General features: G+C 40.1%; 1 protein-coding gene across 3 annotated transcripts in view; it reads left to right on the forward strand.

The window, feature by feature from the left end:
• POLQ (DNA polymerase theta) overlaps positions 1 to 25,742 on the forward strand; it is a 58,352-nt gene that overhangs the window by 22,148 nt on the left and 10,462 nt on the right. The window contains exons 10-23 of one of the 3 annotated variants that reach the window (XM_064465563.1): positions 2,068 to 2,210; positions 3,666 to 3,870; positions 4,756 to 4,898; positions 8,193 to 8,386; positions 8,682 to 8,806; positions 10,269 to 10,512; positions 11,324 to 14,475; positions 15,512 to 15,655; positions 16,277 to 16,473; positions 17,956 to 18,196; positions 19,293 to 19,486; positions 21,227 to 21,364; positions 22,732 to 22,906; positions 23,390 to 23,525. In XM_064465563.1, the coding sequence (XP_064321633.1) occupies positions 2,068 to 2,210; positions 3,666 to 3,870; positions 4,756 to 4,898; positions 8,193 to 8,386; positions 8,682 to 8,806; positions 10,269 to 10,512; positions 11,324 to 14,475; positions 15,512 to 15,655; positions 16,277 to 16,473; positions 17,956 to 18,196; positions 19,293 to 19,486; positions 21,227 to 21,364; positions 22,732 to 22,906; positions 23,390 to 23,525 (5,431 nt within the window). The remainder of the gene's footprint in view (positions 1 to 2,067; positions 2,211 to 3,665; positions 3,871 to 4,755; positions 4,899 to 8,192; positions 8,387 to 8,681; positions 8,807 to 10,268; positions 10,513 to 11,323; positions 14,476 to 15,511; positions 15,656 to 16,276; positions 16,474 to 17,955; positions 18,197 to 19,292; positions 19,487 to 21,226; positions 21,365 to 22,731; positions 22,907 to 23,389; positions 23,526 to 25,742) is intronic. The other 2 variants (XM_064465572.1, XM_064465580.1) reach the window with 2 other exon arrangements.

Here is a 25,742-nt window from a genome sequence, read left to right on the forward strand (position 1 = left end):
CATAAAGCTACATTACCAGCTGCTACTTTTTCACAGAGCAGGGAGACTGGAGGACAGCAACTTCAGCTGAAAAAAAAGCCTTATGTGGATAGGAAATTCAGCTGACAGAAGATAAATGCTGTTGGGTTGATTTCCTCCCTTCCCCCTTCCCCCAACATTGCAGTGTTGGATTATCTCAGGTTTTGGTTTTTTAAATTTTTTTCCTGATTTGATGGAGATTTCAAAGCATCATTTTAGAAAATGAAATTGTATTATTCTTGCATTCATCAAAACTGTCATGTTCCCAAAGTGAAATAGGTAAAGCTGTTCAATATTGCTGAACAAAACCTAGAAATTTAATAGGGCCTTTTTTGCTTTTAGAGGAGTTTTATGCCTAGATAGCTAGAGTCTTCCGGTGTTTGTGTAGTCTGATGCTAACCTACATTTCCCCTCTCACTTAGTTCCTTTTTTTTCTTTTGGTTGTTTCCCCCCCCAGTTAGGTTGCAGTTATTGACTTTAAGTTTTCAGTGGCATCTTGGGAAAAGGTTTCCCCCAAGTCTTGAATGACTGTCAGATAATGTAGAGCCAAGTGGATACCCATCTTCTGTTAGATTTATCACACTGAAGAGTCAAAGTTTTCAGAGGGATTCGTAGGTCACATCAGAACCCAAATACAAAAATGAGTGAATGTTCTTTCCTGCTAAAATCAAAATAAGCTTTGCTTTCACAAAACAATGCTTACAGGCAGTTTATCTTCTGTACTCTCAGCTCTGGCAAAAGTACATGTTCAACAGATGCCTAAAGTTTCACACATCCTCAGAACATGTCTTTCATCTTGTAATTCATTTATGTAATCATGTTTAAGCTGTATTCAGTTACGCACCTACACTGCATTTGTAGTATTTATTCTGCTCATTAAATTTAAGTGCAGTTGGGTTTTCATTACCTCTGAATTTGCTAGTTACTCTAGCATTACCGCAGCTACAGTTTTATCATAACTTAACATTTCCAGGATCTTACTAAGATACCCACTAGAAAAATTACCTCAGTGTCCAGACTATGTGCACTTAAATCTTAACAGGTTATCATAAACCTATCATGATAGTTACTGTCCAGCTAATCCAAATCTAACGCTCTCTTAGTCAAAGGCAAGGTTGTCCTACCCATAGTTCATTTATCGTGTGTCAACTGGCAAAGCTTCTAACTAGCTAGGTCTCCCAGGGACATAGTTTCTCTGTAATGGCTGTGTTGAAAAAATCTCCTTTATGTGAGCACTGCATTTTTAATGGGTAGTCTGTACTATTATCTCAGTAAAGGAATTGGCTCATTATTTTTATTTTTGTTTCATGGCTCTGGGACCTTTTTTGTCTCCCACAGAATTTCAGTTATTAGGGCTTAACTGAAAAATGTCTGATAAAAAATTTTAAGTTAAGGTATATTTAGATGTACTTTCAGTGGAAACCATTCAGAATACTTAAGATTTTGTGTGTGTGTGTGTGTGTATGCATACGTGAAAGTTCAGAAAATGCAGTTACTTAGATTAACAACTCTGGATTCCTGAAGTACTTTGGTATCTGTGTTATTTCATTTCAGGAGTGGAAGCTGGTTGACTTAACACAAACTGCCAAAGTGCTGTGCATCCTTTAGGTTTTCTTCTTGCTTTCGAGAATCTTTTCAGCAGAAGAGAAATTGGTACCACTATATATGAAAGTTCCAGTCAATTCCAGAACAAGAAGCAAGAGTGGTTTAGCAGCAAAGCAGATGCAGAGAGGCTGTGGAAGCTCCTTAGCTGATCTGGCAAGACCCTGACCAGCTTAATGTAACTTTGAAGTTTATCCTGCTCCCAGCTTTTAGTTCTTAAGTATTATGCATCTGTGGAGTTCTTGCATAGAAAGGGATATACACTGTTCAAGGTTGCAAAGGTTTTTCTCCTTTTTATTTTTGTTTTATTCAGCTTTTCCAAAAATATACCCATGGTTTTCCATTCCAACAATATGTATGAACTGTATGTAGGTATGACAGTGCTAAGATGCAAAACTAAGGTCATTAATGGTTTTCTGTTTGTTTGTTTGTTTTCTTTTCTTATAGGTGAGAGCATTTTAGTTTGCAAGCCCTCAGAAAGATCAAAAGGAACTGCTCTACTTCAGGGATCTCTCAAGCCTGTTTGCAGTTGTTTGCTTAGAAGAGAAGGGGAGGGTGTTGCTTCTAGTATGAAAAGAGCAATACTTGAGGTACAGGACATGAGGAGAGGAATTAGAACTGTGCTTGCACTCTTGTAATTGTAGGATCGTTTCTTTTGTGACACCACCAAATGTTCTCTGTGCACTTTCTTCTGTTTCTTATCTTGTCAACTCAAGCAGCTTCAGAAGAAAATTACTTGGGTCTGCCAGCTTGCTTCAGTATTTAGCATTTTGTTTGGTATGTTTCAGTCTCTGCTTGCTGCAGATCAGGATGTGGGCACTGTCAAATAAGTGTTACAAAGCTTTGCTTTTGCATTTAGATATACTCAAACTGCAGGCATAAGTAAGACTAATTCTTCAACTTCATGTGTGACCTGACACTCTTAACTAGGAGATGCTTGTACATTACTGACTCCAGAGGGTTTGTAGACTGAATTAGGCCATAATGACATATGTAGAACCTTGTAGAGTCCCTTATTTCCCCACCTCAATTTATCGACCTCTTTTGCACAGAAATGATTGAAATTTTGTAAATACATTTTTGGTGAACAAACAGGTGTGGTACCCCATTTGCTCCTTCTAGCCTGCCCTCCTCTGTAGGGCTCCTACAGGAGTAAAAAGGACCAGAAGTGTGTTATTCCACATAGGCGAGCTTATCTCCTTTTCCAAAGTTGCTTTTCGGGTTGAACTGGGCTCAGACTTTTTAAATGCAGTTCGTTTGCTGAACTATTCCTTCTGTCATTTGTCAAAACTGCTGTGATACTTAGCACTTGGTTGTGGTTCCATAGGTTTTGAATTTTTAGCAGATCAACGGAATTTCTAAATGCATTTTCCTACATAAGAGCTATCTGAAAGATGGAGATTCCTTTCTGGTGGTGTTGCTTTATTAAATGAAAAAAAATCCATTGAAACCATGAAACAAAGTTTTAGCTAAACACCTTGCTATCTCAAGGAAGACACATGCATGGAAATGACTCACAAGGAAAAAGCAGTTATGTGAAAAACAAAACTAAAGCAAAATCCAAGGGGGAAAAAATCACAGTCAATGAGGAAAACAATGATGAGGTGTAGCATTCACATTTGTTAAGAGAAAACTTCAGTATGCTGAAGAGCCTTAGAAGAACTCCTCCTTCCTGGTTTGCTTTTTTGTCTTCGGAAAATTGCAGGTTGTGTTCTAACCTTTTAAAAGTATTTCACAATGTTGGCTAAGCAAAATGCCTAGGGCTAGTCTCTAATCTGAATTGCTGCTATGTGTATGTCCACTATCAAAACAAGATTTTAAAGTTAATTCTTTCCTGTAGCTTAGTCCTCTTACTTCTACCTGAAGTGTCTCATTTCTTGCCAAGAAAAGGCCTTAAAGGTTGGCAGTTGCTTTGCCTCATGTTCCACACTCGTACTCACTCTTTGAAACTTAGATATCTGATGGATGAGTCTCTTTGATTCTCTGATGAGATATTCCATCCTACTGCTTCTCCGGCAACATGAACAAATACTTTTCTTCAACAGATCATAGTTGGGGGAGTGGCCAACACTCCGGATGATGTGCAGACCTACGCTTCTTGCACCCTTCTTGCAGCCAGCTTGAAAGAAAGCAAGTGGGGAAATGAGAAAGCACAAGACAAAGCACAGTATGGACCCATCGAGGCTTGTGTGGCATGGCTGCTGGAAAACGAATTCATTCAGGTCTTGGACTCCAGCAATGACGTGAAAGGTAACATTGGTGTTCTTTCCAGTGATTACAGTTAGTGGTTTTGAATCAGTGAATCTTTTGCAGCTGGGTAGATGTTCAGTGTAACTTTATAATGAGGATTTCTGTGCATTTTTGTTTTTATTTTGTTTTTATTTTATCATGTGTATCAATCTTTATACCTGCTTTAGCATCTGTTGCGTGCATGTGTTCTTCTTGGAAAGCCTTTCTCTGCACATCGCTTCTAAGACTCATGCATCCTAGTCTACAAGTTCTCAAAATATATTTAAGCAAGGCATACTTTGACTACAGGATTTGTCCACATTAACTGTAGACTATGATTTTTATCTTTCTGGAGAACCACCAGTACATTCTAAGAGAGTCTCTTCTAGAACTGCTTGGTGTACATGATTGCACTTTTCCCTGATTTGGCTATTTTCTTAAAATGGCTAAGGATTGAGACTCCTACAGTAATAGCAAGAATCCCCATTATGGGTTAATTTACAGATGATAAGAGATATTTGGTGTTCCTAAGAAAGAAATATGTAAAATGATAACTCCTAGGCAGGATGGCAGATGGCATTCCAGTGTTTTTGGTTCAAATAGCTATCACAACTGTTAGTCCAAGTAGTTAGAGAGATCCAAGCTTGTGATCTGACCTCTGAAAAAGGCTAGTTTAAACTTAAGCAAGTCTAAACCTTTTATTGTTTCCATTTTCCTGTCTTCAGAATGGAGAAATATGCTATTTCTTCTTGAAAAAGCAGTTGGGAAAAGTTAGCGGAATTGATATCTATAAAATAAGTTGCAACTTGAAAATGAGATATAAGCTTGCTCTTAAATGTTTCTCTCTGTGTGTGTGTTTTTTTGTTGTTTTGTTTTTCGTTTGGGTTTTGTTTTTTTTTTTAACAGCAAAGGTTTATCATCCAACACATCTTGGCTCAGCTACCCTTTCTTCTTCTCTTTCACCAATGGAAGCCATGGAAATCTTTGCTGACCTGCAGCGAGCTATGAAAAGCTTTGTTCTGGAGAATGATCTGCATATTGTCTATTTGGTAGGTTCCTCATTCTGTGTTTTGTATTTTGTACTGCCAAAGCTAAGGAAAGGAGAGAAAGCACAGTGCAGAGTTCTTGAAGGCACCATGAATGTAGGGGGTATTTTTGTGCTTTGGTTAGCTCATCCTTCACAAAGAAAAGTTTCTAAACTGAATGTTCTTCAGAACTCATCTGTTCCCATAGTGTCTATTGTGTAGGCAGGTGCTGCATGTCCATCTAACCCCATTTTTATCACTCCTGACTTTGAAAGATTTCAGGGCTTTATTAAGTTTTGGTGGAGGATAATGGTAATTTTTCTGAGACACTTGGAGCTGATGAAACAAATTGGTTTTGTTGTGTGTTTGGGATCAGCAGGCTGAATCTCAGATTACTTTTGGAGCCTCAGAAAACTTTTGGGTGTTTACCTTCTGTTTTGCCTACAAAAAGCCTCAGAGAACTACGCTGCTTTCTTCCTATGAGTGGGACTTTGTTTGGTCCTGTAACAGAGAAATTTATCTCTGATTTACTTTACTTGCCTGGTGATACTGCCAGGGCTAAAGGGAGGAGTGTGATAAAACTTTTGTGGGGAAAGTGTCCCAAAGTTTGCCAAGATTTATGTGCACATACACTTAAAAAGCTAAGCAATGCTATTTAACACATTGGGAGAGGAAGCCATGAACCTGTGAAGACTAATGAGGAAACAAGATGGAGTTGCAGTGAACATCTTAGGATTCATGACTGCCAGAGGCCCATCATGCAATCATCATCCTAAATTTGACAGTTATCTTTAGCCTCCTTAAGTATAAAGTGTTTTCTTTTTACCAGTCTGATAAATCTAAGGCAAAATTTGGGCATCGTGCCTGAAAAAAAATGTTCACTCCAAGGAGAATATGCTTGCAGTTACAGGAGCTGTTGAGTTAAGGGACAGGGTGAGGCAAGAGATTGAGGGTGCCTGTCTCTCCTTGCTGCTGTGTTCATTAACCTAGTTATCGGCTGATACTGATAGACTTCTTTTTTGTCTGTTTGGATCTACTACTGCCTCATATGTACCCATATCTCTGTTTTAGAGGACCTTATTATATTTTGTTCTCTTTCTACTAGGCAACGTGGATGGTAGATTACACCAAATAGGGCAGGAGTGTTGATCTGCTTGAGGGTAGGAAGGGTCTACAGAGGAATATGGACAGGCTGGATCGATGGGCCGAGATCAATTGTATAAAGTTTAACAAGGCTAAGTGCCAGGTCCTGCATTTGGGTCACAACAACCCCATGCAACACTACAGGCTTGTGGAAGAGTGGCTGGAAAGCTGCCCAGCGGTGTTGGTTGACAGCCAGCTGAACATGAGCCAGCAGTGTGCCCAGGTGGCCAAGAAGGCCAACAGCATCCTGGTTTCTATGAGCAATAGCATGGCCAGCAGGAGTAGGGAAGTGATCATGGCCTTGTACTCAGCACTGGTGAGGCCACACCTCGAATACTGTGTTCAGTTTTGGGCCCCTCAGTACAAGAAGGACATTGAGGTGCTGGAGCGTGTCCAGAGAAGGGCAACGAAGCTGGTGAAGGGTCTGGAGAACAAGTCTTCTGAGGAGCGGCTGAGGGAACTGGGGTTGCTTCGCCTGGAGAAGAGGAGGCTGAGGGGGAGACCTTATTGCGCTCTCTCCCCAGCTACCTGAAAGGAGGTTGTAGTGAGGTGGGCGTTGGTCTCTTCTCCAGATTAACAGTGATAGGATAAGGGGAAATGGCTTCAAGCTGCATGAGGGGAGGTTTAGATTGGATATTAGGAAAAATGTCTGTACTGCAAGAGTGGTCAGGCACTGGAACAGGCTGCCCAAAGAGGTGGTGGAGTCACCATCCCTGGAGGTGTTCAAAAAAACGTGTAGATGTGGCACTTCAGGGCATGGTTTAGGAGGCATGGTGGTGTTGGGTTGGTGGTTAGACTTGATGATCCTAGAGGTCTTTTCCAAAGTTAATGATTCTATGATTTTGTTTTGTGTCATGCACTAGTGAATTTTTTTCCCTGTTTGAATCTCCAAAACAGGAAAAAAACAAACCCAAAAACCCAAACCAGAAAAAAAAAAAAGGACTAATTTTGTTCGTGTTCTGGGGTGAGATAATGCTTGCAATATAGTTTTTTACCCTGTACATTTTAATTGCAGCAGCTTGTCTAATGTTATTGTAACTCAAATACACTGTTGAACAAAATGTTCTTGAGATTCTCTTCTATTAAGCCACCCTAAAACACTTTCTTGCAAGTCTGTTAATTTTCAAGGCCAATGGCTTGTTTAGTTGTGTGTGTGGGTTTTTTTCGGGTTTTTTTTTTTGTTTTTGTTTTTTTTTTTTAGAAAATTGTTCTCCATGCGTTCCTTATGGGCTACAGGGAAATTACATGCTATAATGCTTTTTAATTCTCTTAGGTTTGAATCTTATTCGTACAAATACGAGCCTGAATTCTAGGACCTTGTATTTTAGGAAAGTTGATTAAAACAAATAAGTATTTTCTAGGGTAGGAAAATAGTTTTCTTTAAAGAAAAAAAAAAAACCAACCAAAAGACAATCCCCCACCTTAATAACTCTTGTTTTTCTCAGCAGATGAAGGGGGTGTGGATGATTTACAACTACGTAGGCACGTAGTATTCTGTGTTATGTTAAATGCTTCCTAACAACTGTTAGTTATTTCAAATTAATTGGTCTTGCAGTATATCGATAGAAATATAAAGACATTTTGTCTCCTCATACTGAAACTGACTCTGTGCTGACTGAATGATCACAGAATTAGTTTTCTGTCTAAAAGTGTGTGAATGCTGTGATAGCTTTTTTGTTAGTGTTAATAAAAGCTGAGATTTCTTGCACTCCAGGTAAATGAAAGCTTCAGCAAGTTCTGGCAAAATCTATGTTCCGTCCTGCTTTATCGGCTGCTGTTGCAGTGGTTAGTATAGTTGCTAGTGGTTTTAAGAGGCTGGTAGATATCTGTCAGTTTTGTTTAAAAAAAGAATAAAGTTCTGTTTTGTTAAAGGAGAATAAAGATGCAGCTTAAAAATCTTGGAGTGGCTTGGATTTAGGGAGAAATATGACAAAGACTGCAAACTGTTTAATCATTGGAGTACCTGTATGAGTCAGATCTCATCAGTACAGATATTAAAAAAACTAGGTTAGAAGAGCTTTTACTTTCTTCAGGGTACATGGTTATGACTCAGTGCCTCAGAGTAGTGTGTAGGATGCTCTAACCACATTCCCTAGGCTGTATTTTTGTTTACTCAGAGCTCTATTCTAATTGTGTCTCTGAAATAGTTTTTTTGCATTCTCTTATTTTCTTTAGGTCACCCCAGTATATGACCAGTGGACCGCAATTGATTGGTACCAGTTTTTCTGCTTATGGGAGAAGCTGCCAGCCTCAATGAAACGTGTGGCTGAGCTGGTGGGGATTGAAGAAAGCTTTCTAGCTCGCTCTGTAAAGGGCAGAATCATAGCTAAGACAGAGAAACAGCACAGACAAATGGCCATCCACAAAAGGTAGCCACAAATGGGTGTGAGTGTGTGAAGACTAGAGGCTATAACATGTGGAGGGGACAGGCTCTGTGTCTGTTTTCTGCGTCTGTCTCTCTGGAACCTGGACATGACCTACTCTGGATTGAGAACACTGCTGGCACAAGACATTTGTGCAGATTTTTTTGGAAGCCATCTTCCCTGTTTCTTTTGTGTTCTGTGCTATAGTGCCATTCTGTCCTATGCTATCACAGTGCATTTTGCCATGTACACTTACGTGTCCTGGATTATGATTTTATTTCCATGCGTACTTTTTCTACAGGTTTTTCACCAGTCTTGCCCTTGCGGATTTAATCAGTGAGGTTCCCTTGAAGGATATGACCAAGAAATATGGCTGTAGTCGTGGCCAGCTTCAGTCCTTACAGCAGGCTGCTGCCACCTATGCAGGTGAGTTGTCTGGGCTAAAAACTCCCAGGAGTCTTAGGCTAGTCTGTTTTCTTTCCTTCCTGATGTGGGGATGAGATAGCCACAGTGTGGTACTAACAACAAACAGTCTTGTAAAACCACTTCCAGCTTTATAGCTTAATCTGTGGTTGCCCTTGCTTTGAGATGGAACCACAGAGTGTGCTGTGGGAAGGGGCCAGCTGAGTGGCATCAAGCAGTGCTGTAGCATGCTGAGGTCTGTGGAAATCATCTGTGTACTGTGTAGGAATAGAGTTTGTTCAATACTAAGTATGGAAATTAAGTACAAGTCTGTTCTGAAGCTTTGCTCTATCAGAACAGAGTACCTTTCAGAGTGGGTCAAGTTTGGGGTCTCTAAGACTTAGCATGGCTTTCTCCTGATTGCTGAATTAATTGGCCAGAAAGTGTAACCAGATATTTATACCAGATAACCAGAGGTCAGATAGCTGTCACCTTTAACTTCCTTAAGAGGGCTGTGTAGGAGTAGAAGTAACAGCCCACCATGTGACTGAGGTATTTTTTTTCTATTGCCTGAGTCCTCCATTACTGCATAAGTGGATCTTCAATTTTTAAGACAGTTTTAGCTCAACTTGCAAAAACCTATGTGTGGGTTGCAGCATGAGTCAAAGCCCCAAAATGAAAAGGTCATGCCAACTGATGCAGAGTAGTTTAAATTAATTCTGGTAGTATAAATAACTTTTTGTTGTAGCAGTTTCATAATTCTCTGTTCCCAGTGTTAATAATTTTCAGCAATCAGGTAGATTAGTGCAGGAACAGAAGTAATTTGGGAAGTAAAATGAACTGTTGACATGACATATAGTTAAGAGATATGATAAAAGTTGTATTCTATAATCACTATAATAATAGTGAGGGATGCCATGTCTTTCAGTTATTTTCATATTCTGTAGATGTAGTGTGTGAGTAATAAACTATCTTTTCCGTGCTCTTTTCCTCCTCCCCTGTGCTGGGGACTGCAGTTGTAACCTTTATCACAGGCACTGCTACCTCCCATGGTACTCTCAGTAACTCAAGTTCTACAGGCCAAGTTCTGACTTTGTGGACATCAGTGTCGTCTTTCCTCAAAGACCTGTGGCTTCCCTTAGTGCCTCTCATCACTGTTTTTTCAGTTGTCTTTTCTTCAGTGTGTTTGGTTCATAGGAATCCTGTTACAGGATATGCATGTGCTTCACACTTCCAAAATTAGCATCTTCGGAAAAGCAGTTGTCATTCAGAATTTCTACCTCACTTGATAAACTAGTTAATTCTAGATTAAGCTGGGTTCTGTGAGACCAGCTCCTAATCATAATATCCATGAGTTAGTTTCTGTAAGTAAGGGGAAGGTGAGAAATGTAAAGTGAATGCCTATTCAAATGAGGGGGGAAAAATGGATCCAGCTTTGTAGAACTGGAGCTGCAGTTGAGACATTGATGTAACTTCTGTGTTACAGGAATGGTAACGATTTTCTGTAATCGACTGGGTTGGCACAACATGGAGCTGTTGCTCTCTCAGTTTCAGAGCCGCCTCACTTTTGGGGTTCATAGGGAGCTTTGTGACCTGGTACGAGTGTCTCTGCTGAATGCACAGCGTGCTAGGATGCTTTACAATGCTGGCTTTGTCACTGTGGCTGATCTTGCTAAAGCCAGTCCTGATGATGTGGCAACTGCTCTGAAGAATTCAGTACCATTCAAAAGGTGAGAAATCAGTTAGTCCAGAAGTCAAGAAAAGGATTTTGTTTGTAAGGTGAAGGATTACAGGACGAAACCTGTAATTAAATATGGCAGCCTTTTGGGACTTGGTGCAAATGTTAATTAAAAATAACTTGTAGGTTGCTGTGACTGATCACAGTCATTCAGTGATTATTTTGAAATTAATAGAAGTATCTTTTATTTGCAGCATAAGTTTGAGACACCTACATTTTCTTCTTGTTCCTCTTTTCAGTGCACTGTTTAGTCCTGAGTGAATTGTTAATGCTTTGTGCAGACCTTTTGCTGCCCCTAAAAGGCAGCTCCACCATATGATCAAATGAGTTGATGACTTATTACTGTATATCATTTGAGATTCTCTTGTGATTTTCATGTTAGTGAAATGACAAGCTTCCTAATCACATACCTATTGGACTGTGCCATGATACCTGTCTGGTTCATGCTCCTGAAGTTTCCTTTCTTTGGAAAGCAGTGCATGGAGGAAGATTGATTCAGACCTGAGTCTTGCCCTAGGAGGGAGTTGGGACTCATCTGGGGTACATGTTTGGACACAGAAACCTGGGAGTGCTTCTGGGGTATGCAGCAGCCAGTAATATCTTTCATCAACATCAATTCACATACAGAAAACTGAAACAGTTATTTCCTATTAAATGCATTGTATTTTGGATATAGTGCTTCTGTGAAGCTAGGAAGCTGTGAAGCTAATTGAAATGAGAGCAGACCAGAATAGTGCCAGCTCCTTATGTCATTTTTTATTTTCTGCATGAATATTTACATCTGTCTGTTACCTTTCCCATAGTGTTCGTAGGGCTGTGGATGAAGATGAAGAATCAGCAGAGGAGCGTCGGACTGTGCGTAGCATCTGGATGACTGGAATGAAAGGCTTAACTGAAGGAGAAGCAGCTTCCCTCATTGTGGAGGAAGCCAGGGGACTTCTCCAGCAAGACTTGGCACTGATGGGAGTGCAGTGGAACCCAGGGTCTTTTCTTGAGTCTGAAACATCCTCTATGATCAGCAGTGAGTCAGAACTGGAAGACAGATTACATAGATCTAATGGAGAGCAGTCTTCTGAGTCTTCTAGGGTGTTAAACAAAAAAGAGTGCGGAGTTCAACACCGTAATTGTTTTGGTTCTCAGACTGGAAACTTACCAAATATTAAAAAGGGATATAAAAGGCAGTTAAGCAGTAGTACAGAAAACTCCAGCTTTGAGTGTGAAGTCCCAGGCAGGAGATGGGCTCGAGCAGAGGAAGGCAATGATGATATTGTGTGCAGTGCTAGAAAACAGCCAAAGATGTCCAGAGATAATGAAAGTGTAGGAGGAGCTTCTCTGGTCAAAACCAAGATGGATTCCAGGAGAGCAGTTCCAGAGCTCCCTACTGAACAAGGAAAACCACCAACATTGAGAACAAAGTCTTCAGCCTCTAGATTGGTAAAAAGTACAGACATGCATTTAAAGCGGACTAGGAACAAAAATACTGCTTCAAAACTGCAGAGGTCACTTCTTGAAGATTCAAATATGCTTAGCATAGACATACAAAAGCCACCTGCATTTCACCCCATCATCTCTAAAGATATATCTTTTTCAGACCAAAATAATGTGGAATTTATGAAAACAGGGCCTGTAACTCATAAAGTCTCAAATTCTGTACAGATAGGGGAAATTAATCTTGGGAAGAAAGATAAAGTGGAAGGGTTATTTACAGAGTCTACCACCACTAATGAAGGTATGCCTAAGGGGAGAGCATGTTTTCAGGCACCCATTACATTGCAGGGTACTGCACGCATCAGTGTGGAGACACATAATATTGTAGAAAGTCTAGTGAGACCTGCTAGTGCTAGGACACAGGGAAATGAAAGTACTGATGATAAGCAGAATAAAATGAATAAAATGCAAACAGATGCTAGCTGTGCTGAGGTGATGATTGGTAAGAAGGTGGCTTTAGATGCAGATCACTGTAATGTAACTGCTAGCTGCTCTGGAAGTGGACATGTCCATAGTGGCAGCAGGATACGGAAGCCTGTGCATTTTTGTCCTGGTGAGGATAAATCCTGCCATATTCAAATTCAGAATGGTGGCAAAAATGGGAGTGAAAAGCCCAATGGTATGTTGTTAAAAGCTGGAGCACTACAGAAAGCCAACAGTCATCCTCAGGATTTTCTGAAAGACTCTCTAGTAAAATCTAGAGGTGTTTGCAGTGCAGATGATGTTCAGAATGGTCCATCCTCTGGTGTGTTTTCTGAATCTAGAGACTTTCAGGACAGCTTCCAGTTGGATACTCAAACTGAGATGATAATAAAACAGGAGGGAGCTGCTGGAATCACAGGACAGCAGGGAATACAGGTTTCAGAGCTGGCAGCAATACCACCACATGAAATCTCCAAGAAACCAAGCACTTCACAAACTGAGAATTCTACTGATGAGAGGCTGGCTGCAACAGTTAGGAAACTGGGCTTAGCAAGTCTTATCACAACAAATAACATTACAAAAGACACAGCTCATCACTGCAGTAATAAAGTTTTGGAGTCTGGAGGCCTTAATTTACAGCCAGTAGTGAAGGAAATAGAATCTGCACCTTGCCTTAAAGAAAGCGATTTCTCAGTGACCGACTCCCAGCTACATAGTTTTCTACAAGATTACCAGACCCAAAATTCAGTGAAAGGGGAGAGTGTGTCTAAAGAGCTTGATAAAGTAACCTCCCCTTTTGGCAGGGAGCACATTGTACAAGTAGAATGCCACCCTGACCCCGAAACAAGCCTGAATATGAGTGATAGCTTGCTGTTTGATGATAGCTTCAGTAATGTCAGTGACCTTTCAGCTGTTCACATCACAGAAGCTGACAGAAAGGACCCTGTGGAGAAGCAAGAGGCTTTGCTTCCTCCAGATGGTCTTTTGCAGAACCTAAGACCTGTTCAGAATAAATTTGTCAGTGGCAACCAGAAAGAGTGTGAGGATCCTGCGCAGCCAAATGATGTGTCTCTAGCATGCTCTGATCTAATAGCCGAAGTTTTAGATCATGCAAATTCTCCGTCTTTTCTGGAAGATCTTCCTTCCACATTTCATGGTCAGCCAGGATTAGGAAACCCAGTGATTTGTTACAGTGACTCCAGACCAAAGGATTTAGTAGGAGAACAAGGTGAAAAGCTCCAGAAAAGCCAGCAAGCTTTAGACAAGAAAACCCATCCAGTGGTGTGGACTGAACACTCGTTTGAACTAAGCCCAGGATTGCAGGATGTATTAGACAAATGGCCTAGTCCCTCAGTCATTGAACCAGTTTCAGTAAGCTCCTGTTTGAAAGGAGAGTTAGTTGCTCCTATTGTTAATCAAGATCCAGATCCAGTTTTTGAATCTGCTTGTTGTCAGTCAGAGCCTTTGCCCACTTGCCAGGATTTAAAAAGCTCTTTCAAGGTTAAAGAAAACAAAACGGAAAACTTGGGTCTTCAGAAAACAGACTGCATAATACTTCCACTCAAGGGAAGCAACAGAACATCCTCTCCTCCACCAGATAGTAATAATGAGTTTATTCCTCCAACACACCCCAAAGAGCTTTTTCCAGAGAGTTCTGCTTCTCTCACTGTGAAATCTGCAAGGAAGACACGAGTCGCCTGCTTGAATGATGGGCAGCTGATTCAGCCACAGCAGAACAGTGAGGGCAATGCAAAGCAGCAGGTAAAAGCACTCCAGGTCAACCTTGAGAGTGTAGACCCAATTGAGACTGATGAGATACAAGATGATTCCACTATAGACCAAGGCTTTTCACTGCAGCTATCTCAGGATGTTCCTTTAAGTGCTGAAAGTTTCACTATTATTGATGTAGCAAGCGACAAAGCACTTTTCCAGACTTTTGTGGCAGAATGGAATGAGAAAAGCAGATTCTCCATCTCAGTGGCATGCGAAAGAACAAAATGTCTCTTGTCTCCCAAATCAACGATTGGTGGCAAATTAAAAAAAGGTCAGTTCCATGTTCCAGCGCATTGTTTTGTGAGCAGCAGGATGGCATCTTCAGCTTAAAGCAGGAGTGGAGAAGGAAAGGGTTTGCAAAAAAGGAGGAAAATTACTGATACTGATTGAATATTGTCAGTCTCAGTAAAGCAAAGGAGCTGAGTGGTAGTAGAAGATGGAGAATTGGTGTCAAGCATTTCACTGGTAGGTCTTTGGTGATAGTAACAAAGTGTTAGCAGCTTGTTTGTATGTGAGAGCATCTAAATAGTCTTAATGTTTCATTGTGTATCTAATTTTGAAATGGATCTGTGTTGTGCAGTCCCTTTATTGTGCATATCTTTCCATGTCATAAACAAGTTTTAGCATATTTTAAAACGAATACTATATTTAACAGTAAATTGCACAGACTGTTCAGGGTCACCACTGAGCACTGTTACTTGTGGGACTACCTCTGAACTGTTGAATATTTTTGAGTTTGCAAACAATAAACTTGGTTCAGTATATGCGTGTGTGAAGTTCAGATTAGTCTTTGGATTGTTGCAATATTGCTTCATTTTGTTCCACAGAAATATTCATGTGCTGTAGTTTGCTGCTGCTGCTGCATAAACATACCTTTCCTTTAAAATAACAAGATTAAGCAGAGTTAGATTCTTTGCTGTCATATTGCCATTACAACAACAACAAAATTTCTTAACTATCAAAATACTTCTTTTGACAGACAAATGTGAAATGTTTTTCAAAGGGAAAGGAGGGGGTACATTTCTGTCTCAACTCTTGAAGAGGTTGCTAGGAAAGGCCACAGTTTTGCAGGGATGCTGTATGGGTAGTTGTTTCTGTTAAGAGAAAATTTTGCTATTCTAAACATGCTGTGGTTTTTCTTTTTTTCCAAAAGAAACAGATTTTTCTCCTTGCAGATAAAAATGGAGGTATATCTTCACTTTTAAGAAATTTAGGCTCAACTCTATGTATTAATATTTTCAGGATGCAAACTCTTCTGTATTTATGGATTCCATTTTATAACTGTAACTTAAAAATTATTCCTTTAGTAAGTTCTCCTCAGTGGATGCAAGTTAAAGATGATGGATTTCCTGTCCAAGGCTCTGAAGACATCTTGGTAGTTGGACTGGCAGTATGTTGGGGTGGAAAAGATGCCTACTATATCTCTTTGCAGCAGATACAAGACCAGACTGGTAAGTGAGTGGACAGGCTGTGCTGTGTTACATGACACTGCATTTCACGAAAGTACCTTCAGCAGATAGGTTTTTGGAAGTGTTTTGAGTGTCCCAAATCCAGCTCAGTTGTGTGATAGAGTGATTTAGCCATATTATTCAGCAGTCTTAAGTGTTGAACACCCTTGAACATGTTGATCTGGATACATCTATGCTGCTATATAATAAAGGCAGGTAGTGGGCTCCAAGCACTGGACTGCTTAGCATGCATATTGCTAAAATGTTAGCTTACTCCCATGTTCTCTTCAGCTTATTTGCTTTTATCTTTCAACTTCTTCCAGTTGCTCTCCAGAGAAATCTGACACTTGAATGCTGAACATAACCCAGTCTGTGCTATGTGGGCTTAAGCCTAGGGTTTGCTTCCTGGCTGTCCTTTGTTTAGTAGTACAGACACAGCATACTGCTTTTGGGAGCCTTGTCTGGTTTGACAAGATATATAATATTTGTATAGATTTATCGTTATTTGTTCACAGTCCAACTGTAGTTTTAGTGCTTTAGTTGACTGCATGTGAGACTTTTCTCTTGCCTTTCTTATCACACATTGGGTAGAAATATGACTTTTGCTTGTATCTCCTGTCTTAGAAATCAATGCGAGTTTGGCACCACCACCTTTGGACAAAAACCTATCTGTAACAGAGAGACTGTATCATCTGCAGCTGTACCTGCAGAAGAAGCCCAAGCAGGAGCGCTCACTTGTCATGTATAACTTCATTCAGCACTACAAGACTCTGGTGATGGCTTGTGGCATCTCCTTGGAAGGAAGTTTTGAGGACCCAAAGGTTTGCAGGATTAAGAAATTTAGCTTGGTTAAAACTACTAGTTTAAACACACCGGTGGAAAGGCAGGAGTACCTTCTGGTGCTTTCTTTCTGTTATTTAGATTTTAATACACACACCTATCGGGGGTTTAGTGAAACTTTCTTCCAGTGAGAAATGTAGAACAGTATTTAGAGGAGGCTTCTTTTGCTATGTGTGTTCATGGTGCCTGCAAGAGAAACAGCACGTTCAGTGATAGGGTAACATGCTGATCTTTCACACCTGACTGCTTGGGTGCAGAGGATGAGTTTATATTTCTCCCCTGTTCCAGTGGACAGGGCTGAACTCTTGTTGCTATAAGAAGCCTGGGACTAAAATATCCGAAGTGCTTCTGGTCAGATTATTGATTTGGAGAGAAGAAGGCTTTGTAAGCAAAAGATTTACCTGCTATGTGGATGGGCCACCTTGCTACTGCTATGTTCTAAAAACAAAACAAAGTTTACATGTAATTTTGAAAGGTTCAGGTACAATTTGTAACTCAAACAAAACACTAGAAAGAGGTAAAAGCGCCTTCTGGTCCTTGTTAGGAAAAGCTCTAGATGCATAGAAATTTCTGGTGTTGATTTTTAAAGCTTGCATCGCACCTGGGCTGAATAGCATCATGGCAATATTAAAGTCTGCAAGTAAGTAGCTGAGCTGTTCAACACAAGGACAAACTTAGTTTTTCATACCAATAACATAGTTTTAGGATAAAATTGAAGAGCAATAAAAGTAGACCCTTTCCCTGCACTGTTCCATGTATTAAATGGAGTCACACTCATATTTGTTCGTTTTAGTGATGCAATAAATATGTACATGCATACACTCACATTCTCACCCCCACACACCTGTGCATATACATGTAGTTTTTACCTTTTGCTTGCAAGGTAGGGTCAATGCAGAAACCTGTGTTTCATCCTATTTTGACACAAGAAATTGAAATATAGCTATAAGCAAAACTGCTTTGAAGACGGTGGGAGGTATGATGCTTACCAAGAATAACATTTGCCTTGCAGAATTCTTGGTACTAGTGCTGATGTGCAAAAAATAGGAGAGCTCAGCTTGACTAATACTCTAGATCAATAGCAAGTTCAGATTTTTACAAAGTCAGTTTTCAGATTAAACATGTTTTGATCCTAATTTTCAACTTTAATCCCCTTTGTGCTAGGTTTTAATAAATGAAAAAGCCTGAGGGCAGCACTTTGAGATGTATTTAGTTGATAGAGGGTAAGGTTTTCAAATGTGCAGAGTTAGCTTTGAGTGAGAATGAAACTTTTCAGTGACTTATGCCTTCTTGAAGGTTCAATCTGAAATCATGTAATTTTCCCCCAAATTATTCCAGTCTGCCTGCCAAATCAAGGAAAATAATCTGCATTATAATCTTGCATTATTAACTCCAGTTAAATATTTACATTGTATTATGACTAAAATGGAAAAAAGGTCTCATGGAGGTTTCCCTTTTTTAAGGTTGCATGTTGGCTGCTTGATTCTGGCTCTAAGGAACGTACACTTCACAACATGGTGACTAACTTTCTCCCTAGTGAGCTACCTCTACTGGAAGGGGTAGGCACTGGTCAAGGGGTACAGAGCCTGGGGCTTAGTGCCAGTGGAGATCATTCTGGGCGGTACAGAGCAGCAATAGAGTCTGTGCTCATCTTCAATGTCATGAACCAACTCCATAATGAATTACAGAAGGAAAATCTGACAGGTAAGGATAGTTCCTCCACTTGGGGGCAAAGATGGAGAGTAAAGATAGCTGTGTTACCATAGGCTGAATTATCAGTGGAGAAGAGAGGAGATTTGGAAATTCTTATCTAAGTGTATTCTGTGGCAAAATGCTGATTTGTTAAAAGAGGGAACTTCCCTTGGAGTACCTCTGTTTTGTCAAAAAAAAAAAGCCTTAAATTTTAAATGAAAATATAATTTTTATATGCCAAATATCCACCAGTTCCATTGGTTAAGGTAATAGGGAGCCTGTTTTAAGTCTCTGAATCAGGCAGACCTTTAGCTCCCAGGTGAGTACCCTGGCCTTTCTGAGGGGGCTTGTGGGTCTGTCTATGGTTTCTCATGAACATTTTCAAAAGTTTTTGTATTTCCTTGTCAGAAGCAATCCTCAGATGTTTTCTGAAGGAGTTTTCTTGCTCTTTGGCCTGCCCATGTAGCATTGTTTGCCACATATGTGTTGTGCCCATGAAACTTTTTGTGATCCCATAGTGAATGATTTGCACAAATATTTGCTGAGTGCTTGTCTCTTTAAAAACAAGCAAACAAAAAAAACAAAACCCCAAAGCATATACCTATTGGTGAGCTTTGTGATTGTTTCCCCTAAATTTTACCCAATGCTTAAGATTAAGGTCCAGCCTCACTGAAGTCTATTATTGCAAGTTTGTTTATGATTGTGAGAACTAAACCTTAGAACTTTTTTCAAAGATGTGAGTGGTGGAATGGAAGCATATGAAGTTAGAAAGCTTTACATTAAGCATCTCTGTGGTTTATAAAATGTTAATGTACAAAGACGTGTCTTTTTTAGGAAAAAAAAATTGGCAGAAGTTGTTAGTCTCTTAAATACTTTTCTGATAAAAAGTTCTGGAATAATTCTTATTATAAAATATTTCTTACTATGCAATATTCCAGAAACAAAAATATTTAAACTCTATATATGTTAAAAGATTTCAGTGTGTCAGGACATTCAGGGTTTTAAAAACTGAGGATTCCCCAGGGTTTTTTTTTATTAATCTGTTGATCTGCACTTGATCTATTTTTGATGTTATCAAATATTTTCTTGGGTTTTTTTCTTACTACAGAAGTATTTGCTAAAGTGGAGATGCCCACCCATTATTGCTTGGCTCTGCTGGAGCTGAATGGCATTGGTTTTAGCACAGCAGCATATGAAACCCAGAAACAGGTCATGCAAGCTAAACTGAGCAACATTGAGACCAAGGCATATCAGCTGGCAGGCCACAGCTTCTCCTTGACCAGCCCTGATGACATTGCAGAGGTATGTGAGGGTTACAGTGGGACGGGGAGAACGTTCTCAGATGTTAGCCTCGAGAGACTTTTGCTTAGACTTAAGGAAAAGCTGTCCTGGGCAGACTGCATATGAAGAAAACACAAATTGAACCCTGCTCAGAGTTGATTTGTCTTTACGCTCATTATGAGCTTGCTGCCCACAAGGTGCTGTGTGTGTCATGCTTGTTACTGATCATTCTGATTTCTGCTAACTGCTGCAGAAAGAAGGAAGGTAGGAGTGGAAATAAGCATGTTGGAAATAAAAATCAAGTGGAAATAAGCATGTTGTTTGTATAGGACCTTGGCTTCTCATGGTGCACAAGGCGGTCTGCCAGTACAATGGCTTTTGGAATATTTTGGATGAACAGTGTGGGACTAGAGAAGGGTTTTGCAATATGTGCAATATTCTGCAGATGAGGTGTGATGTGGTATCATGGAGTCTGTGTCTCAAAAATAGTTGTACTGAATAAGTTGCATTGTTGCCCTTGTCCCTGTACAGGCATGAAGGAAGAGGAAAGCCTGCTTTAAAAGTTTTGAATCAGCTACTGTCTGTTTTTAAGAGCCTGATAGAACAGATTTTGTTTTTTAAAGCCTAAGAAAGAGGTTTCTATGTAAATTAGCAATACTTCTATTCCTGAAGAACTTTACTATATATTTTTAATGTATGTTACATGGAATCATAGGAATAGATTATAATTGCTGTGCATACTTTTTTCCCACTTTTGTTTCCTCTCTATATACTAGTTTCTTGTTGAGGGGCTATACCTTATATGGAAGTCGTCAAAATTTGCAAGCCATCTGCAGCCATCACTAGGAGAAGTTCCACAGAAATATTCCTCCTCTTTTGCAAATGCAAAAGTTTTGCTCAGTAACAGTGGTCTGAGTTAGAACTCCTGAAATAATATGCTGCCATGGAAAAGGGGAAGGAAAGGTTTTGTTGTTTGTTTGTGGGGTTTTGTTTTGTTTTGTTTTTTTTAAATGCTCTTCTCTGAACTACAGAAGCTTGTTTCTCATGTGGAAATTTTGTTAGGAATCATTTAAAGTATCTTGTATGGGCTAGTAGAGCCTTACCTTTCTAATTTTGTGTCAGTAAAACTTTTGCACTAGATAAACGTGTGTGAGAAAAGCTTCTGTTCCCTTCTGCCAACTTTGAAATGAAACAGAATAGCTGTTCGATAGTGTGTTATGCTACATAAAAACATAAATTGAAAAATGAAGAGCTATGTTGTATCTGTCAACAAGTAAGCATACATGTACTTTTCCAGATCTTGGCAATTCTTTCAAAAAACCTAATATTCTGGCTAATCTATAAAAGCTATTTGTGACCACCTCCTGTGTCATTCATGTTGCTCTGAAGCCTGCTCCCTCATAACGTTTCTTTTTTTCACAAATGTTGTTCTCACTTTTAGTCATTTTAACATCACGTTTTATTACAGTTGACTGTCAGCAGTAACCTCACTTACTGGTTGGAGTTAATTACCTTTTCTAAAAACATACCTCTGAACTTAAACTTATAGTGTTTAGAAAATGAGATTTTTCGGTTGCATTTTGTAGTTAATTAAAATGAGGAGGGATGACTTTGATAACAGAGATCTTTAATCAGCTTTTTAATTACCTGAAGCATTTGTACTATCCTTTGGTTGGAAAAAGCTGTTTAAGTGCTCAGTCGCTTTTTGTTTTCTTCTGGGAGTAGCATGCAGAAACTAATTTGAAATGCTGGCTTTTTCAGGTTTTGTTCCTGGAGCTGAAGTTGCCACGAAATGGAGATGTGAAAGTTCAAGGGAACAAGAAAACTCTGGGTTACACCAGAAGATCAATTGCTAAAGGGGACAGGGTTAGGTTGAGCAAGCAGTTTAGTACAACCAAGGTACAGTAAAGTCTGGTTCTAGTCTGAAAGTGACTTCACACATCTGCTGCTTGGATACATTGTAGTTAGGTGTGCTGACTTAAATGAAAGTAAATTTTAACTGCCTTTTGCTCCTCCAGTTACCACTGGAAATTCATACTGGATACTGTCTTCTCTGTTAGCAGAGTTGTTAGCTCCTCCTACTCTCCTAAAGCCTGAGTGTAGTGAGGACATGACCATAAATAGCAGGCTTCAATAAGAATAAATCGGGCAGATTTTGAATTCCCAAGCCACGTATAAGACCAAAATAGCACAATAATTTTGTAATGCCAATAGTAGAATAATTTTTCAATATCAGCTTGAAAGGTACTTAAATACCATGGTGATTAAATACAATATTTTCTCTGTCTGGTACTACCATATCTGTATTTTGTGCTTCAGAGAATTTGTCTTCAGAATGGCTGATATATCAAAAGCTTGTATATATGTGAAGGCTATTGACATGCTTGCTGGTTGATAAATATTGGGGAGCTGCATTAATACCAACTGCTGCAGGCTGATGGTTGCTCTTGCCAGACAAGTGATATTAGCAGATATAGATGTTCCCTGTTTTCAGGACTCATTAATCTGTGTTATTTTACTAGTTTCCCCTCGTTCAGTGTAGTCAGTGTTTGGAAGACAAGTATTGATTTCCGAAACTCAAGCGGCAGTGAAGAATTGAGTGCAGTGGTGGTGGCAGAACAGGGAGCAAGAAGTAAAGTGAGGATTTCCTCCTTTTGTAATGTGGAAGGATGAGGCTGCAGCCACCTGCTGCATACAAAAAAATATAATTTTGAGAAACATTTGCATACCACTGTCTTTTGAAATTTGTGTTAGTCCCTTCATATTTCTGATTTAAGTGAAAGGATCTGTTTGCTAGCAATCAGTTTTGTCTTTCAAGGAGCATGGTCAAGGGAGTCATTTTATGTGTTCCTAGTGTTCGGATAGAAGAGAGCAGGGAGAAAAATATGCAAGATGATGGGGGAGGAGCATTCATGCTGGGCAAGAGGAGATAACATAGGGGACCTCTGGCAAGTGATGCTTTATTTGATCATTTCAGGTGATTTATTGGTTGGTGCAGACTAAGTGTGGTGGTGAGGATGCAAAAGACCAAAGAGAAGTGATTGCCTTCTTGTGTGTAATAAAACTGCAGCTGCGTCTCATGGTGCTTTGATTGCCCAGGTGTAGGTGGTATAAGTGGAGGGGATATCTGTTTAATTTTAAGGCAGTGACACTGGAAGCTCACTGTGGGTGGAGGAGTCACTTTTTTTTTCTGCAGAATTGCAAAAACTTTATTTATAAAGGTTTTAAGGCAGTTAACTACAGTTGTGCCCCTTTCACTCCACAAGGATGTTTTGGAGAAATTAAAGACACTTCACCCATTGCCAGGGCTGATACTGGAATGGAGGAGGATCAACAATGCCATTACTAAAGTGGTGTTTCCACTACAGAGGGAAAAGCGATTGAATTCTGCACTGGGAATGGAAAGGATATATCCAGTGTCACAGACCCACACAGCTACAGGTAAAGAAATGTGTGCAAAATCCTCAGTTCTTTTTTTTTTTTTTTTTTTTCCCCTTCTTTGTGGGGCTTTGTGTCTGCAGCTTTTCTATGGGGAAAAGATAAGAAATCAAGCCTGTGCTCTACTTCAACCAAATGAAAATACTGAAATACCTATTTCACATGAATCTGCCCTAAAAGTCTAGATGTATTAAGATAGCCTTTGTGTTCGCAGAGGAGTATTATTAATTTCTTGCACATATTAGCATGTAAATCTCTGACCCCAAAACAAGCTCTGGATTTGGGAGTTTCTTATTAGTGGTACAGAATGTCTCAAGCCCATTCAACCCAAATTAATTTTCCTTTTCTCCAGTTTTCTTGGTTCACATGTCCTGACCCACCCTCCGGCCCCTTCTTTTTTGGAGATGCAGATGTGTGTTCAGCTGTGTTAAATTAGAGAGGCTCCTTTTGGACCCTTACTTAGTTCTGCCTTCTCTTCCTTCTCAGGACGAATAACTTTCACAGACCCAAATATCCAGAATGTGCCAAGAGATTTTGAGATTGAAATGCCAACCGTGGTTGAAGAAAGCCCACCCTCCCGAGCCCATGGAAATGTTAATTCTCATGCTGTTTTGGGGGGCAGGTAGGAGGATCTTGGCAAAGCTTCCGCCTACTCTTCTGCTCTTAATGTGGTCGAGTTGTCAAATGTCTCTTTTCTGACTTCACCTGTGGCTGCTGTCATGTCAGTGGGACTTGTTACTCAGTGTTTCTCTTAGAGTTTCAGGGAAACAGATACCTAAAAATCAGTGACACATGAAAGACCTGATAATACTAACAGCAGGTGGCTCCATGTAGCTTTTTGAAATTCTTTATGGAACCCTACAGTGAGATTAGCATTGTGCTCCCAACTGTTGGATGAGTGTGAAAAGTAACTAAACTGAAGTTAGGATCTGGTTTGATTTTGAGAGCTGCTCTTAAAGAGGCTAGGATATTGTGGAAGAAGTAGAAGAAAGTTCATCTGTTTTATGCTGTGCAGCTCCCTGTGTAAGGGAACATCAGTGAACATATTTTTAATTTTTTGTTAATAAATTCATTTGTGATAATGATCCTGCAAAAGCTACCAGGTAGCAGAAAAATATTTAGAAATCTGGTTTCTGTTAATCAAATGCCCTATTTTGGCAGCATTAGGTGCCAGTGCCTAAACAGTTGCATGGAAGTCTACTGAAATATTGAGGTGGCTCTTTTAACAGCTAGCTTGTAAGCTTTGGCGGTTTTCTGTCCTTTCAGTTTCTCTTTCCATTCAGGTTCTTGTCCCACACGCGTCACCTGAGTGACTTTTATAAACTTTTTTTTCCCATAGCAAGATATGAGAACTTTCAGAAGTTTTTTGGCCCTTCCATCTGTCATTTCCTACCATCATGTGTCTAACAGCCTTGTGCCTTGAGTAGATGATGGGAAGAGAGTCCAGGAGTAGAAGGATCCTGTCCACCTCTCTTCAGGGGAAGAACCAGGCCTAGGTATGGAGGCAGAAATGTCATTCTGAGAAATAACTCTGGCAGCGCTCAGGCTTGCAGCAACTTTGCAGGACAGTTGGAGAGCGGGCTGGGTTCTTAAGAGTCTTCCTGGTAGAGAAGCAGCCCACCAAAGGAATGGAGTGTGTGCTGAACTTTGAGAGAGATCAGCTTCTCAGGCTGACTTCTGAGACTGTGTTTCTTAGTTAAGCAGCCACTGTGTTAGGAAGATGAGCAATCCTAAAGGCACAGAGATGACTGCTGGCACAAAAGAAGCTGTCATGCATTCTAAGTCTGATAGACCTTAAAAACTTCTGTCCAAACTGTCTTCTATCTTAGGTATTACTATTACTACTCCTTCCTCTTTTTGTAACAAGCTTCTGACCAAAGGATTATAGCTAAACTAGGTCATGGTATAAAGCCCTTAGTCATTCAACTAAATTGGGAACCTCTGCTGGACAATGTGATTCTCTACCGTTCCCATATGTTGTCCCTCGCCTTTACTTCTTTGGAAAATTTATTGCTGTCATTTTTGTGCTATCTTTCATCTCCTTGATCCCTACCATCCCTGAAATGACAAGTTATAAGAAGAAGAGGGAGTGCACAAGGGAAGAGAGCATGATGTCTTTTCTGTGCTTTGCTTTGCCGAAACTAGCCTTGATCTCAGAGATACCTTTTCATTCTGATAAAGAAATTGCACGGATCCCTGACCCAGACATCGAGGGCTTGTACTGTGACTGCACTTCCAGCAAAGAATCCAATGGGCTGTCTGGTAGACTGGTGCTGATGGGTGTAGGAGATGTGAAGGGTGTCACAGCTGTGCACTGTTCAGTGGGTGTGGGAACAGGAGAGCTGAGCAAGCCCTCGGAGGTTGCAGAGCACCTGGTGCCACTGTAGACTTCTGGCCTCCTGGAAAAAGAAAATCTGGTTGCTTTGAAGCAATTTTTTGCTCAGTCTATAGTGAGGAAACCTGCAGCTTCTGCAACTTCTCCGCTTTTACAGGCTTACTTGTGTGTGCACACGCAGACAAAAAGGCTGATGTTGTGGAGGAAATCTTTTCTGTCTCTACTAGGTATGGGCTGGTGTATGCATTCTGCATACGAGAGAAGACTTGGCATTCAGGGTGGGATGTTGATTGAATTTTTAGGATTCCTATAGGACTCATTTGCTATCTTTCTGGAATGCACCCATCACAGATCTGGGGCCTTTCATCTTACCTGTTTTGGAGTGGATTTATCCAATTTCTGGACCAAACCCTGGATTTACTACGAAGATTTGTCCCTAAATCTGTTCAGAGTCAGTAAATGCCTTCAGGTGTACATACGGCCTCTGTCCAATTCCCCCATTGT

This window comes from Phalacrocorax carbo, chromosome 1 (genome assembly GCF_963921805.1).
Source record: "Phalacrocorax carbo chromosome 1, bPhaCar2.1, whole genome shotgun sequence".
Classification (NCBI taxonomy): Eukaryota; Metazoa; Chordata; class Aves; order Suliformes; family Phalacrocoracidae; genus Phalacrocorax; species Phalacrocorax carbo.